Raw genomic sequence first — 16,263 nt, 5'->3', positions numbered from 1 at the left:
AACATAGGGAGCTACTGCAGTCCAAAAACTTGAGAGGCATAAAGCATGAGATTTTAACCTCAAGATAACCTTCAAGCCTCAAGATAACATTATAACTTCTGATGAGATATGGATTTTGGTAGCTGATGTTTATAACTATGGCTGTACATACAGTAATTTCCCTAGTATCCACCGAGTTTGTCCTCTGTGGTTGCAGAGCAGTAAAACTGGACAGACAGGCCATTGATGTGTGCAGCCTGCTCAGACCTCTCAGGGATTTTGGGACTAGAAGCACACTATTCACCTGTGGCTACTTAGTCTTTGGGATCAAATTTGCTTCAGCAGCTGGAGAGCTGTTTGTAGGAGCCTGATCTTAAAAACCACACATGGAGCCAACTTGTATCCAATTTAGTAAACTCCAGTATTGAATGCAGGAAGAATCCTTCCTGGGATCAGCTGGTCCCCTTGAAATACAGCCAGTCCCTGAAATTCCGAATGCTTTGGGCTCAAAGAAGCTTACTAGCTGGGCACTGCACTACCCACAGTGCCTGGAAAAAGTTCATCTTGAATGCAGCATTCAGTCTACAAGTTCTCTTCATTCCTGGAGCCAGCCTAGATGTAGCTGATGCAGAATGAAGGCATGAGCCAAAGTCCATGGTGCCAGTGTGGTGTCTCCAGCAACATTCCTGTTTGCTGTAGGTTACTTCAGTCAGACAATATTCCATCCCCATCAATATTCCATCCCATCACTCTCAATAACCACAAGATTTTGATTGTCTACAAAGTCTTTTAGCATTATAGCTGTACAAATTATTTAGGTATGTGCAATCTAAGCAACTGATTTGGGGTTAGGTGCAAAAACCAGAAGCCTAACTTTTCAGATTTTTTAAAAATATAATTCAGTGTCTCAGCTTGCAAGGCTGTTACCTTTACATCATCAGAAGTTTGACAACTGGGTGGACACACTGTACCAAAACTTGGAGAGAATGCTGGACACAGAACATGTGACAGTGACACTGGGTCTGGTGTTCCCCTATATTGTTCCAGGATTCTATTTTTGTTTCTTTCACTGCAGCATGAGTTTCTTTCCTTCACTGGGTCACATTCCTTCAAAATATGCAAAAATTCCCCATTACATGAAACTGTTAAGAGAAAGACAACAAAAAAGAAAGAAAAACCCCAAAGTGCAATTCTTGCTCAAAATACAGGTTCAAAATTTTGAATTCTTATCTGCAGACCTCAGCACCCTTTCAAGTACCCCTTGACTCCTTCCACTGGAGGTGACATGAACTTCCTTGTGGACAGATGTACTCTTAATTTAGAAGATCCTAAGTTATTGAGAAAAACAAGTAACAGTGGCAGAAGGGTCTATGTGAGCTAGTGTTGAAGGGGAAAGAACTGAAGAAGGGTCAACACTCAGAGAATCTCTTCGCTGATGGAGGCAGCACTTATGGCACCATGCACTGGCAAGTAAGATAGAAAAGAGGGACCACAGGAACCCTGCCCTGGGACGTTTTCTAGTAATTTCTTGTAATTTGGGTTCTTAGAACTACAGTGAATGACAACCCTTTTTTACACTTCTCATAAATATCATGTAGTGAAAGAAAGTAATCGCATGAACAACATGGATTTTATTTTCAAGGTTTCATTTGTGAGCTTTTTCTTCTGGGATTTACCTATCTTGTTCTTCTTCTTTAAAACACAAATTTTTATTTATTTTTAATTTAAATAAAAACCTACTTTTTATTGAGCTATGAAGAAGCCATGAAAAAAAGCACACACAGCATCCATCCAATACTGGCAAAGGACCATATCAGCTATTGGCAGAGCAGCAAGAGAACAGAAAACAGCTGCCCAAAGCCATTTTAAGTTAGGCAGTAAACCCAGGAAATGGTTAATTTTTTTCTTCTTTATAAATGTTTTGTTACTGTTTTGCAAGCTCATGTTGGTGATTTTCACTCCCTAAGAGCTAGCTGTAAGGTTTGTTTGCTAAACTGCACAAATCACAACATATATGTGCATCAAAAGGAAACCATAAAGAAAAATTAGATGGTGGCAAGAAAAGACAGCACGAGGATGTAATGGGAAGCTCTGAAACTATACATTAATCTTCTCATTAGATAAAAAAACCCACTTGCTTGATGATGACAGGTTATTGTACTGTAAAAATTACATCCCCTCACTTGGATATTAATCCAACACACCATGCTGAGCAGTAGCATCAATGGTTTTGGTTTCAGTACAACAACTGTTAATTATCTCAGATTAATTTACGCCTAAATCTAAACATAAACCCACAAATACCTCTTACATATGCAACATAATTGTTCTATAACCAACATAAAAGTATAGTATTTCTTTGTTTTAAGCAGACATTGAAAATACTAAAAAATAATCACTCTCCACATGTTTATGTGAATATATCACCAGTTTTCATTCAATGGAGCATGATCATAAAAGTGCTGTATGAGCCTCTGAATCCACAAGCCATATTTTTCTTTTTTATTTGTCTCCTGTGTCTCCACAGTGACTTAAAAATTTAAATAACGTTACTGAGGAGCAGTCACACTTTTTTAGGTGAAGCTACAGACAGTTCAGCTTATATCAGTGGCAATGATGTATTTAAAATCGTGGTTGTGAAAACAACATACAGAAGGTTGGGGTCATAAGCTGCTAGTTTCCTCAGCATGTGCAACCAGCTCCTGGATACTCAAATAATCATGCATTGTACATAGCCTGAGCCCAATGTCAGTAAGTAAACAAGAGTATCAGTCAGCTGCCACTAAACCAGTACACTGCTAGTGACAAATGTGTTCCATTCAGTATTTAAAAAAAAAAAAGACTGACAGGTAGTTATATATTGTGGGCCTTGAAGCTTCAGCTAGAAATGCTTGCAGTTAATCTGGATATAAAGATTAAGATGAAAAATATCAGTGCTTTCAAAAACATTAAACATATCCATACAGACAAAATCTCACTTATATTTTGTCCTTCTTTTTCCTATTCCTCCCCCCACTTCTCCTTCACATTTCCTGTTTCCTCTCTCCACAACAGCCAAAATATGAAATGGTAGCAATTTATTCCCAGGTTACACAGGGGTTTGAAATGTTCTCCCCCTTCCCGACTGTATGGGCAGAATTGAGATATTGTATTTTCGGTATGAATCAACTCATAGGTTCTGGAATTCCAACACTCCTTGTGAAGCTGTACTGAAGCAAGCAACCAGGCCCTAAGACTTTCAGGTCTTTGGGACAGGGACTGTGTTCCCAACTGTAATCATGGCTGATAGCAGGACAGGAAAGGAGGCAGCTATGCCACTGCTGCCTCATGTAGTCAGGAAGGTAAGTATCATAAAAAATATATTGAAGTAAGGATGGAGGAGCCCTGCAGAGAATACCCTCTGTTCATGTATTCTTACAGCCATCCAGAAGGCTGCCATTCCACGACCCTCGTTGCCTTTCTGCCACAACTGGTTCACCTCACGCCTCTCATCTCTCTACCATCCCATGCCTCCCCTTTCTCTCAAAAAGATCTCATTAATTCCCTGTGAAAGAAAACCTGCACAATACAAAGTCCCCACTTCTTAACCTTGTCTTTTCTTCACCTTTCCTACAAACACCTCTATCACCCTTCTCATGCACACTCATGTCAGGTGCGCCTAGCTACTCCACAAGCTTAGAGACAGCATTTTACATAGAAATCTCTGTCACAGCAATTCTCAGCCTTTCTCATCCTTCTCCACAAACACCTCCTTCATTAAGTCTTATTAGACATTCTCATTTAAAATAGGGACCTTGACACCACTAATTACTATCCTGCTTCCCTTTCCTTTCCCAAGTCAGTTAACTACACTGTTCCAACAGCTGGAAAATACTCAGGATGAAACCAGACAAAGGAAGGACAAGCAATCTGCATTCCACCCTAGTTTTCCACAAAACCACTCTCAACACACTCCCTATTTGATGTCTTTCCAGCCAGTCCTCACAAACACACTTCCGTCTTCCTTCATGTACCTTTCACAAAAATGCCTAAATTCTTGACCTTCCTTGGCTTTGTAGCTGCAAATCCCACTGTGCTTTTATTTCTAATGGCTATTTCTTTATGTTCCTCTGAGGGTCTTTTTCACTCTGCAACATTTTTTTGTTGCTTCCCTTATTTTCATCCATTCACTCCAGCAATACTGCTGCAAAGATCCTCCTTCTAATGGGTAACACTGACCATGCAACCCCTTTTATTTAGTTCTCCTCTCCATTGCAACCTCACCTTCAAGGCCTTGTTTCTAAGTATTTTTATTACATATACTGACTTTTAGGAGCTGTCCTACCTCTGACTGGGGTCTCATATCAGCCTGCATCTCAGTTTTCAAGCAAGTGTTTGACTATGCTTAGAGGGGTCCATTGTAAATATCTGCACAACTAAAGAAAGGTGTCAATGCTTTCCTTCTGAATGCTGCATACCAAAAATAGACAACTCCTATCAGATCTTGGACAGCAGTATTTTAACAATGTTGTGGGAAAAGTTTCCAATAACTATAACCATTTTTAAGATGAAGTTCAGCCTCTGTATTTATATTGAAAACAAAAGACTTAATCAGAAAGCAGTCCAAAGGGAGTCCACAAAAATCCACATGTGCCTGGGATTGTGCATTTAGCCTGTAAAGGTCTATACCATCTTCAGTTTCCAGCTGTATTTACATACAGCAGTTGTGTGTTACTACTACCCTAAAAGTTTATCCCAGCATTTACTATTTAAAGTAGCATGTAGTGCTACAGTGATACACAGCACAACTCCAGTAACCTGATCTCACAGTTGAAATCATACACTTAGTATCAACACAGCTAACTAAACAGATACTTTAAAAAAAACCCCAAACCCTACCTGAAATCATCAAGTACAATCTTGGATGAAGGAATTTTTCTCTTTGTCAGCTAGATTCAATTTATAGCAGCTTTTAAAACCTTCACATGATACTGAGTTGTCTTAGCATCTTCTTAGAGCTCCTCAATGTGAAAAGGATGATATCAGCAGTGTTATGCTCCAGTATTGCAAGCTAATGCCCTCAAAACATCTGCATGTACCAGAAGCACAGGATGGGGTGAATGGCAGGAAAGAAGGGGTTAAACTTCAAGATCAGAACGTTCTGCTTCTATTTTTCCACTTGTACTTCCTCAAAGCAAAACTGTAGCTTAAACACCTTCTCCCATTCTTACCCAAAATTAGCCAGGACATAAACTTAATGAATCTTAAGCATGTGCTTAAAGTTAACAGGATAGAGGGATGCTGGAAGTATTGTAAATGACTTAAGGCATGCTTTGCTTTCCTGCTTTTTTTGAACTGAGGCCTGTGCCACTACACTTTGACTTAGCAGACCTCTATTTAAACATGTGTTAGGCATTGCATAGTCTTAAAATCAAAAGAGACTGAATCTAAGTACTATTGATGCCAACAGACTCTGAGAAAACAGTGCAGGAGTCTATGGTTGTGAAGAAACTCTGGACTCAGTTTGGTTCATCTTGCAAGGTCTGTTCTTTCCAAAGAAGGCAGAACACAGAGCCTGCAATATGCTAATGGGAAACAACCTGTTGGAGAGATCAGAGACAGCATGCTGCAGAATGCCGTCAATCCCTCCCAGGCAAAAATAGGACTAAATAGGTTAGGAGACAGTTTACAAAAACTGGCATAAAAAGAGGAATATAGGCTTTAAAAAGATCCAAAGAACAGGAAACAAAAAATCTATACATGTTACATAATTTGTGGTATAACAATAAGAAGTCTTTTAAAAAGATGAAGCTCTTTCTCAAGCAGGTAGCAATGCTACGTCCCAGAGGAGAAGGTGATCAGGTATCGAACCACCAGGGCAACACAGCTGGAAAGCACAGATGCTCCAGGCTAAAGGCCCCATTTATAAGCAATATCACTGGGACAGCTGGAAGACTCAAACACAGCCATAATTCTTATTTTAAAAAGTGGAACCATAAGAAACAAGAATTTAAAACTCAGTTTGTCCTGAGACATAGTCACTTTTCTCTAGAACTGAAAGGAAAGGGTTGTAGACTAAGACTACCTTGTGAAAGTAAGGTATCTTGCTTCCTATCTAAATGGCTTAATATAACTTAAATGCTGCAAAACTCTCAATTAGCAGGTCTGGTGCCTGGTCCCTTAAGAGTGAACCAGCTCCTGGACTTCTGTGAGAGGTAATTCAACTATAAAGGCTAGACACCAAAAATGCATTTTTTGGAGAAAACTTTAACCAAATTTTAGCTTGAGAAAGAGTTAAATAATTGTCTAATAATAAAAACCCCTCACCTTGATAGGCAAAGCTATAGCACAAAAAGAAAACAATCCCAAACCAAACCAGTTGTGCATGTAAATTTGATACTTGCCAATAAAACCCAACCCCAAGAAAAAAAGAGGAATTAAGCAAAACATACTGTTGCAAATGCCAATGATGACTTTACTTGTAATTAAACTACAGACTCCCACCCCCCACCCCCTGGCTTCAAACTTTTTTTCCTAAACTTAAAAAATCAGATCTGACAGCAGCAAAAGACAGAACACAGGAACTTGAAGAGCCATAGGAAAAAGTTCAGGCAAAAGAAAGCCTTGCACAAAGCTAAGGTACAAGAGTAACATAAAAAGTACTTCAAGGATTAACTACTTGAGGGAAAGACCTCGCAACTCTCTCTGTGATTCACATAGATGCTAAGGTGCAACTCTGCTTTGCAGTGCAGCTGAGTTTGGAAGATTTCCAAAACCAAATGTTCTTTGTGATATGTCATTAAAAAAATGACAAAAGCACTAGAGCTTTTTATACAAGGGAAGATTTGGGGTTTCTACCTATTCCACATCTAAATAAAACCAAAAAAACCCAAATGGGTTACCACTGTGCTTGGTACAGATATATCTCTAAAAGTGAATCTGTTTTAAACCACTAGTATCTATCTCCATAGCATATTTGATGCATCTGCAGCTAACTCAAACACAAATTCTACTGGACACATGAAATGTCAATAAATTGGGCCAAAACACAGCCTCCTGACACAAACTGCTCTATTGGTTTTGAGCTGCCAGCAAAAGATGCTTAAATGCAAGTATTTACAATATGTTTCTTATTATCAGTTATCAATTCAGTTACCCAAGTCTATGGGCTACGACAAATAATTTACTGTTAAAAAAGAGAAGGGTAGGCCTAGAGAAGAGTTTCACTGAGGTAGAAAAAATTTGTTACAACAACTCTCTTCTCATTTCAAAGCCAGCATTTGGAGTTCAGGACCTTGGCTGTTATTCATCAAAGCACTTAAGAATTTGTTTAATTCTAGTAGTTTCTGTAAGACTTGAATATGTTTTTAGATATTTTACTGAATAGGAGTACAACTATTCACAGAAGCAATATAGCATATTACTCAAGGGAATGGTTGCGTCTTGTAGATCTCCTGGGTAAAGCACATGCACACAGACAGAAAAAAAAATCAATTTCAATAGACTCTAAAAATAGATGGCTTTTCTCAGAGAGATACATACCTTTTCCTCACATTCAAGCTTCTGTTTGGGTTTATACTTCATTGATGTTAACAAGGCTATTAATATAGAGCAATGTTTTATTGCTATATTCTATTTTTAAATATCTATTTTAGAGTAAACCTTTCTCATAGCATGTTCCAGTTTCCATTTTACATCTTCATTTCCTAGGCTTTGCAATTGATAAAAATTACTAGGATTTCCTTGGCTGTGCAGTTTCAAAAGCCAAAGCACCAGCTGTGCTGCAAGTGAACCACGACATGTTTTCACTTCCTTTGCAATTGCTCAAAACTCTTGACATCTCATTACAAAATTCAGTAAAGTAGGTCTTTCCCTCAAAACTATGTCAGATAAATAGGCAGAGTATCCAGAAATACAGTTTCAATTGGAACACAAAAGTAGTTACTCTGCTACTGTATATCCATCCAGCTCTTAGTTTACTTTCTCCTCTTTTCTTTCACAAACTAAAATTTTTATAGTGTAAATAAATTAAGTCGTTGTGGAACTATTCCCAGCATCTGCTCGGAGCAGTTAGCACATGCTAACTACAATGACACTCACATGGTATTGGCCTAGACCTCCCTGGTGCAAGCATAAATTAGAAATAATAAAAAAAGAGAAGAATTCAAGGATACTTCACACCAGTTCTGAGTGTTTCTGCTGATAGTTGGAGGTTTTTAAAAAATGCATGCATTTGCATACATAGTTTATGTGCAAACTTGGACATTTCACAGAGCTAGAGAATGAAGTAAGTAATACAAAACTGTTCTCTGGTATCTGACTGTGGAAAAAAAGTGAGAACTACTGCATGAGTTTAGAGTATGGCAAAATCCAAAGTTCTAAAGAATTTTTAAAAAAATACTTTTATTTAAAGTAGCACTTGCATTTAAAGGGTCATGGATTGTTTATTATTGATAGTTTTACATATTTCCACTCACCCAGCCTACAAAACAAACACGACTCTTTCTCAAAACCCCTTTAAACGCCACTATTATTTCCATAAATTGATTCGAAGCTTTTATAAGCGTAGTAAAGTGTGCATCAAATACTAAAGTAAAGCCCAGCCTGCACTGGGAGTTCCCGAGAGTGCAAGCCTGACGTAGGAATTACCAAAGAAAGAGAAACGTTGTATGACAACATGTGGCAAACCCTTCCAAATCCTTAAGACGCCGAAGCCCTTGGGCAGCAATCTGTCCTAATTTGCGATCCCCCCCGAAAGCAGGGGGTGAGCATCCCGTGTTCTCCCTCAGCCCGCCCGGCTCCGGGGGCTGCTCCCATTGTCTCGGCGGACAGAGCCCTCCGCCCGCCGCGGCTGCCCCGGGGCCTTGCGGGGTGTCCCGCTATAGCCCCGGCTGCAAGGGCCGCGGCCGCCGGAGCCGTGCCGGCCGGGCGGACCCCGCTCGGGGACCCCTTCCCCAGCCCCGCCGCCTCCTGCCCGTCCTCCCGCTCGGAACCGCCATGACTGTGCAGGATTCTCGGCTTCGGGGCAATTCTCCCTCCGGAGGCGGGAGCAGCACCGGCCGGCAGCGGCCCCGCGGCGGGCGGTCACTCGGTGCTGCTGGCCCGGGGGAGCGGCCCGGCGGCAGCCCGGAGCCCGGGGCAGCGGCGGGAGGGCGGGCAGGGACGGCAGCAGCGGGAGGGCGGGCAGGGGCTGCCCCGGGCGCGGTTGCCCGGGTGACGGCGCGGCTTGCCCGGCCCCGCGGGGCCGCCGCCGGCCGGGGCAGCGGGGCGGGAGCTCCGGCGCCGCTCACGCCGGTGCCCGGCGGACACGCCCCCGCCCCGCTGCCGCCGGCGGCCCCTCCGCTCCCCGCACACGACCCCCGGCGCGGAGCGGGGGCTCCCGCCTGCCCCGCATTGTCCGTCCTCGCCGCCCGCCGGCTGCACCTGCCGGCTCCCGGCCCCTCTGCCGCCGCCCCGCACCTACCAGACGGAACCGTAGGCGCCGGAGCCGACGGGGGTGAGGTTCTGGTAGCGCTGGGGCACCTCCCACACCGTCTTGTTCAGCTCCTGCCGGTAGAAGCCGCCGCGCTCGGACATTTTCCCGGAGCCGCCGGCGGCAGCGGCAGCAGCAGCGGCAGCCGCCCCTCAATCGAGGCTGCACGGCCGGCGCCGGCGGGGAGGAGGGACCGGGAGGGGAAGGGGAGGGGAAGGCGGAGGCCGAAGGGGTGGGGGCAGCGGCCGGGGCCGGGGGAGCCCGGGTGGGGACGAGGGGAGGCTTGACGAAGGGGCCCAGGATCCCCGGGGCGGCACCCGGTGTCTTTCCGCGGGGCCACCCGGGGGGTTGCGGGGAGTGGCGAAGCGCCGATCCCGCCCCGGAGCATCGCAGCCGGGGCGGTGACGGACCGGAGCGGCGGCCTCACCGCATCGGCCGCCCCTGCCCGAATGTGCGGGAAGGGCCCGCGCCGCCGCCTCTGCTCCCCGCGGGGACGGCGGGGACGGACGGACCCGGTCATCCCGCCCTTCGCCTGCTGTCTCTCAGGCTTTCTGAAGCCTTGCTGACTGACACCTTTCTTACTTTGCCACGGCTACCTGAAGTTCCCTCTGGGCCCGCCAGGCTCCTCCCTTCCCCAGCTCGAGCTGCAGCCACAGCAGCGCTGACCCTGCGCCAGGCTATCGTCCGCGGGGCCAGTGCGGCCCCCGCTCACTGATGGAACCCCGGGCGGGTCGGGGGTTTTCTCGGAGTCCTCTGGTGCCTAAAATTTCCCCTTACCGCATTGACTCCCGCACGCAATCATCTGAGTCCTCTTACTTTTCATCAATGAAGACTTGAGCCCTCAAGACAATAGATAATCTTGAAAATTTAAAAGTCCAAAATTCATGCAGCAGTTAAAGGTTCTCTGACTTTACTGCATGTTTTCTTTTCTCCAAAATGTACCTTATACAATATCTAAATGACCTCTGAAATCATTACAGCACTACTGCAATGTTACCAGTTTAGTTCTTTATGTATTATTTCCTTTCATGGCTTCTTCTGCTTCTTTGAGCACCTGTAAGTAACTTGTACATAGCCTGTTTGCATAGATTCAGTGTGCTGGGATTGCTTTACACCTGCCTTTGAATCACTGTGGAATATAAATCCTTGCTTTTCAGAACCCTCCTGCACCACGGATTGCTGTTCGCTTTGGCAAATAGCTGCTCAGTTTATGCTAGGACATAATGTGAGTATAGAGAACACGTATGCTTGAATAGTTGTGAGCATGATGAGACAGAAAACAAGTGTTACAGATGCTCCAAACACTGGATGGTTCAAGTTCCAGCTCTGAAACCTCAGCCCATGTTGCATGACAGGACTTCCATACTAGGACTGTTCAAGTGAACAGCACCAGCAACTTGGCATTTGCTGGGTGCATTTCAAATAAAAAATACACGAGTTGTACTACTATAGAGATTTATCTGCAGCCATCCACTCAAAGACTACTAAGTGCTCCTACAGCAATAGTCTAGTTCTCACTTCTACCCTTCTCCAGTGCAGCAGACCTCTCCAGTTCTCTCCAGACTGCTCCTTGGTCCCCCTTGAATTTCTATGCTGAGGGCATAGCACTTGAAGGAAATGAAAAGTGTAAAAAAATCCAACAATACATTAATTCATCTTGTTTTTCTCATCACCACCGTATGGAGTTTAAAACTAGACTAACTGTGCAGTGACACTACACCAAGCCAAGAAGAAATATTTCTGTCACTGCCATCCCCTATCTTATTTGCCCCTAAAGTAAGTGGCCCCAGTGTTTACCATTGCTAAAATGGAACAAATACTCCTACTTGCTAACTTTTATTGTACTTTGTCTCTAGAGGTGTTTTGGTGTATTAAATTATTTCTTTCTAAATGCAGCCATGATTTTTGGAAGTTGTGTCTGTCCATGTCTCCCCAAGCTTTTAATCATGCAATTTCCACAGGAGTTCATTTTTCATATTATTGGTTAATATTGGTAAATATATACAGTTGGTCTCAATTTTCTGTCTTCTGTGCGTTTCTGTCAGTTATTTGTGTTGCAATCATGACTCTGAGATTTGCTTGATATCCTTGTTTTATTGGATACTACGTATATGGTCTGCTACTGTGTGTAATGAGGGGGATAATGGAAAACATCAAAATGCAAGGACAGTGTATTTGAGTTGTCTCAGAGCTAGGCAGGTTCTAGGCCTCCAAAAGCCTCCCATAAAGCAAGCCCTGACAGCTGCCTTTCCTATGGCAGAATCAGCTCGTCCATCTTTGCCATCTCTTTGAAGGAAGAGGCAGAGACAGCTCCCTTGTCAGCTGGATTCTTCTCTTTTAGCTGCAGTTTTACAGGAGGTGTGACGGCACGAAGAAAAGATAAGGTCACAGCTTCTGCTGTACATACATTGCCTTCTTAGGAATTTTCACTGTCTATACAAGAAATACTGTTACATAAAACTGAGCCTGAAGCTGTGTTGGGACTCCCATGGACAGGGAGAGCCCATGAAACAGCTGTGGACACTGCACACCCCTCCCCACCTTGCCCTGACAGTATCCTGTGTGACAGCTCCTCACCAGGTCAAGTGCTGGTGGCCGGAGGGCAGAGGCAGGGACTCACTGCCCGTCACACAGGGCACAGCGCTGGGAGGGACCCCACGGGCCAGGCTGGGACACACAGGCAGCTTGTGGGGTGGGCTCAGCTGGGTGAGCCTCGTGGCTGGCGAGGGAGCCCTGCATTCAGGCATGAGGAGGCTGTGCCCCTGGGAAGGGTGGGATGCAGTCCCTCAGACACACAGCACATCTAGCAGGTACCAAAGGAAGAAAACTTGCTGGCAGAGCACTAACGTTCTGTTGTGGCTCTTCTCCCACTGCACGGTCAAACCCTACATTACTCTCATTAGAATAAACCTCAGTGAAAACAAAGGAATTTATTATTTTAGCCAGTTGTGAGTTACTAATTTCCAGTTGTTCCTCATTCCTATTTTTTTGAGTTGGACTTGATGATCCTGATGAATCCCTTCCAACTTGGTATAATCTATGATTTTACCTCCTTTTTTTGTTTGATGTATTGCAGAAAGCTTGCATATCTTTGCTACCCCCCTCCAGGTTCCTTTCAATTCTCATTTATTCTCTCTCTAGTTCTGTTTTTAAATTCAGTTTAAAAATATAAAATTTAATGGATAATATAATGGATAATATATATTTAACATATAATCTTTAATATCAAAGATAGCAATTTTCATACTAACAATAAACATGAAAACTCAAAGAAAGAAAATGCCACCTTAGTACTGAAAACATATAATTTCCTGGTGGAAAACATAATCATATCACTGTAAATTCAGCACTGATTTAAAAAAGACTTCGAAAAACATTGGACAGACTGCAGATCAGAGTTCAGACTGTTCTCAATACAATTGCTGTGAATATAGGTTAGCTCTAGCTAAAAATCTACCAAGTATCACTGAGGTTTTAGGATGAACCATCGTGGTTCTGTTGCTATATCTGTTATTTACTTAACTTTGTACTTGGAGATGTCCATTAATGGATTTTACCATGTCCACCTGAAGTTAATAACAGTAAACTAAACATAGTAATGTTGTGAAGGTGCTTCCTGTGCCACTTTCTTTTGAAAATGCTGTAGGGTATATGGAACATCTTTATAAAAGAAAGATTTATTTTTATTATATTTTTATTATATTTTATATTTTATTACTTATTTATTGGTTTTATTTGCAGAGTCTTGTGAATTTCTGAAACTACATCTACAAATATGTAATTATAATATAGGAAAGCTGCCACTGTTTGTAACGATTGAAAGACAAAGTACAGACAGCAGGAAAGGCTAAATGGAGCCCTCTGTAAACAGCAAGTCAATCATTACCTACTCCTAACACATTGGTTTCCATGAGATTGTTTTGCCTGGGACCATGTATCTTTGTGACTGAATCACAACCCACTTGTTGCATTTGCCCATGAAATACTCTCTCTCATATTTCTGCTATTAACTGGCTGTTGCCAAATACCTATTTGGAAGGCTTCATAGCACCCAGGTTGATTCAGATGACCTGCTCCAGCCTGAGACTATTTTGTCCTGTTAGGTCTTAGATATTTAAACTGGGAAAGCATTTTTTTTAATCTTATGAGAACATGAAGGGTCTTGCATTGGAGAAAACTTAAAATTTAGTTACTCATTTTGAGCCTCAAGTTGATAATGAAAAGTCCAAGGCATTTCACACCTATAATGAGGTGTGAAATCAAATGAGAAATCCTGCTATTGATTGAGGACTTTTAAAATCTGGGTTAAATCCTAGTAATTATATGGCAAGAATAGGTTTCTATTCTTTCTGAGAAGAGAGATTCTAATTCTATTTCTAATATGGCTTGAGTTCAGAGCATTCTAATTCTAATATGGCTTGAGTTCAGAGCTCAGGCTTTGTTTCCTTTTTTTCCACATTCCTTCTCTGTGGAATTAGGATGGCCACTAGATATCTCTGTGCCAGCTTTCCACATTTATGAACTGAGACTAGGATTGTTTCCTTATCTTAAGGATAAATATATAAGACTGATACTACCTGAGATAGTAATAACACTTTACTAGCTAAGCATATTGTTTGCAGACATTGATAAAAATGTTTCACATATTCCTATCATACTGCTGTGGATACAAGGTGGAAAATATTTTCTAATATCCTGTTAAAAATGTAATTCTGACTAAAAAAAAAAAATCAGTGTCCTTTACCTAAAATTACAGAGGAGTGTATCTTGGCCTCCTGGAGTCTACCAGAACAGGGTGGCAGTGTTTCTTCTTCATGCAGGAGCAACACATGGCTGTTATTCTAAGATCATGTTGCTACTAGATGTCTCAATGTGATTGGGACTGCAAGCATGCTGGCAATTGGTGTCAGAAGTCCCCAAAGTAAATAAAATAAAATAAAATATCCTGCTCAGTCATGTCAACAAAGGCTTCTCAGTGTATGTACATTCAGAACAAGGCCATCACCAGAAAAAAAAAAAATAGAGATTTAACTTTATAATAATTCCTAATTAAGTAAACAAAGGTTCCAGATATGAAGAAAGGCTGAGATGGGCTATTAATATATAGTGCTATATTTTCACTTGCAATCCATGTAATTATGTTGCCTGCTGAATCACAACAACACCATGATGCTATATTCTTATGCATAATACAGCTTCAGTCAAACACAGTCTAATATTGACATGTATAATCAGTAGCTGCAGAGAGCCCAGCACTGCTCCCATTCAAGTCAAATTTCATTATGAGAATGGGAGCAAGAACACATTGTTCCAAATGCATTCATTTGGGCTTCTGTCCTGAATATACATCAGCTGTAAATTTTTTCACAGTGACTGAAGGTGCTCCAAAGATGAAAGCAGATGCAGATGTAAGAGCCCACGTACACCAAGTTCTGTGCTTTTCTGATGCACATTAAGAAATCACACTCAAGGACCTACTGTTTAACTGACTACTGTGTTGTTTCTTTGGGCTCCAAAGAACACCATGGGTTCTTTAAAATGGCTGTGCATTGCAAATCATGAATTCCTCTAATCACAATCCAAAAATAATTATGTATTGGAACAATTATATTAATGAGGTGTCACTCTGGCTAAAACTGTGCTTATTCTGCATGCAAAGTCAATATGAAGAAAAGTTGTTACTTACAGGACTTCTAAATGCCATGGGGTTTTGGATGTGTACAAACTTGCACCCACACCCATAGGGCTGCTCTGCCTGCTGCCTGTGAGCTTTTGCACACGGTAAACTCTATTACAGTGCTTTAAAAATATGCAAATATTTGCAGTTGAGGGAGAACAATATGAAAGCAATATCTGATTCAGCTTTAACTCTTAATGAACACTTATAGAAAATTGATACCAATGCAAACTTGTAAAAGCAGAACACAAATTTCTAGTAAATTAGCTTGACTTAGTATGAGGTGCATGTATTCACATGCCTTCATTTGCCATCTGCTACTCATCTGCAGAATTTTGCACTCCAATCTGGTGCTGTTCATTTCCCATAAAGCAGTTACATTCAACCTTGTCATACTGAAAATACTGCATCCTTCTTCATAGTTGTGTTTTTCAGTCATTATTTGAGATATTGTGAGGATACAACTCAGACAGCTTGAGAAAAATGGTACAAGTTCACTTGTTCTATTGTATATAATCCTGTCCAATCTATCTGCAGGGTTTTTTTTTCCATTAGCATGACTCCAGTGCACAGTGAGCTATTCCACAAAGGTGAAAAGTGGGATTTCTACTTTAATCACATTTTATTTCTCGCTGATATTACAATGTCACCTTCTTGGTTTTGACTTAATAACCTGTCTTTGGACTCTGCTGAGAAGACCTTTGGTTCCTCAAAGTAAATGTGTCAGTAAGGCTTCAAATAATGGTTGCAATGTGACTGTAGCGTGACAAATGATACGCAGATGTTGAGCAGGGTGGACAATAATGGATCTGATGGCGGCATGCCCTCTACTGAGGCTTCACAAGGGCTTGATAAAGCCTGGGAAATGGCTGTTGTGTGGCTTGGCAGGCTGTTATTTGGCACATTTGGACCCAAAACATACCTTGCTTGCTAAATATCTGGATCAAACTTTCTGCTATTATTATTATGGTAGGATGGTAGGACAATAATGTGATGTTTTAAAAATAATTTCAAACAATCATTTGGATAAAAACTGTGATCCACATTCTATTTGGGAGCTGCTATCCATAAAAGAAGACAATTTTTTCACAGTTTCATCATAATTCAGGATGTATTTGATACACATTGGCTTTTTCAGGCTATATAGACCCTGCAT

The 16,263-nt window shown here is 42.0% G+C and overlaps 1 protein-coding gene across 1 annotated transcript in view; it reads right to left on the bottom strand.

Moving 5' to 3' along the window:
• MAPK11 (mitogen-activated protein kinase 11) overlaps positions 1-9,614 on the bottom strand; it is a 30,677-nt gene extending 21,063 nt beyond the window's left edge. The window contains exon 1 of the mRNA XM_066550679.1: positions 9,422-9,614. Within this exon, the coding sequence (XP_066406776.1) occupies positions 9,422-9,534 (113 nt within the window). The 5' untranslated portion in view covers positions 9,535-9,614. The remainder of the gene's footprint in view (positions 1-9,421) is intronic.
• Positions 9,615-16,263: the final 6,649 nt, after the last annotated feature.

The sequence above is a fragment of the Molothrus aeneus genome, chromosome 5, assembly GCF_037042795.1.
Source record: "Molothrus aeneus isolate 106 chromosome 5, BPBGC_Maene_1.0, whole genome shotgun sequence".
Taxonomy (NCBI): Eukaryota; Metazoa; Chordata; class Aves; order Passeriformes; family Icteridae; genus Molothrus; species Molothrus aeneus.
The sequence above is the reverse complement of the archived record's forward strand: the minus strand, read 5'-3'. Positions and strand labels throughout refer to the sequence as shown.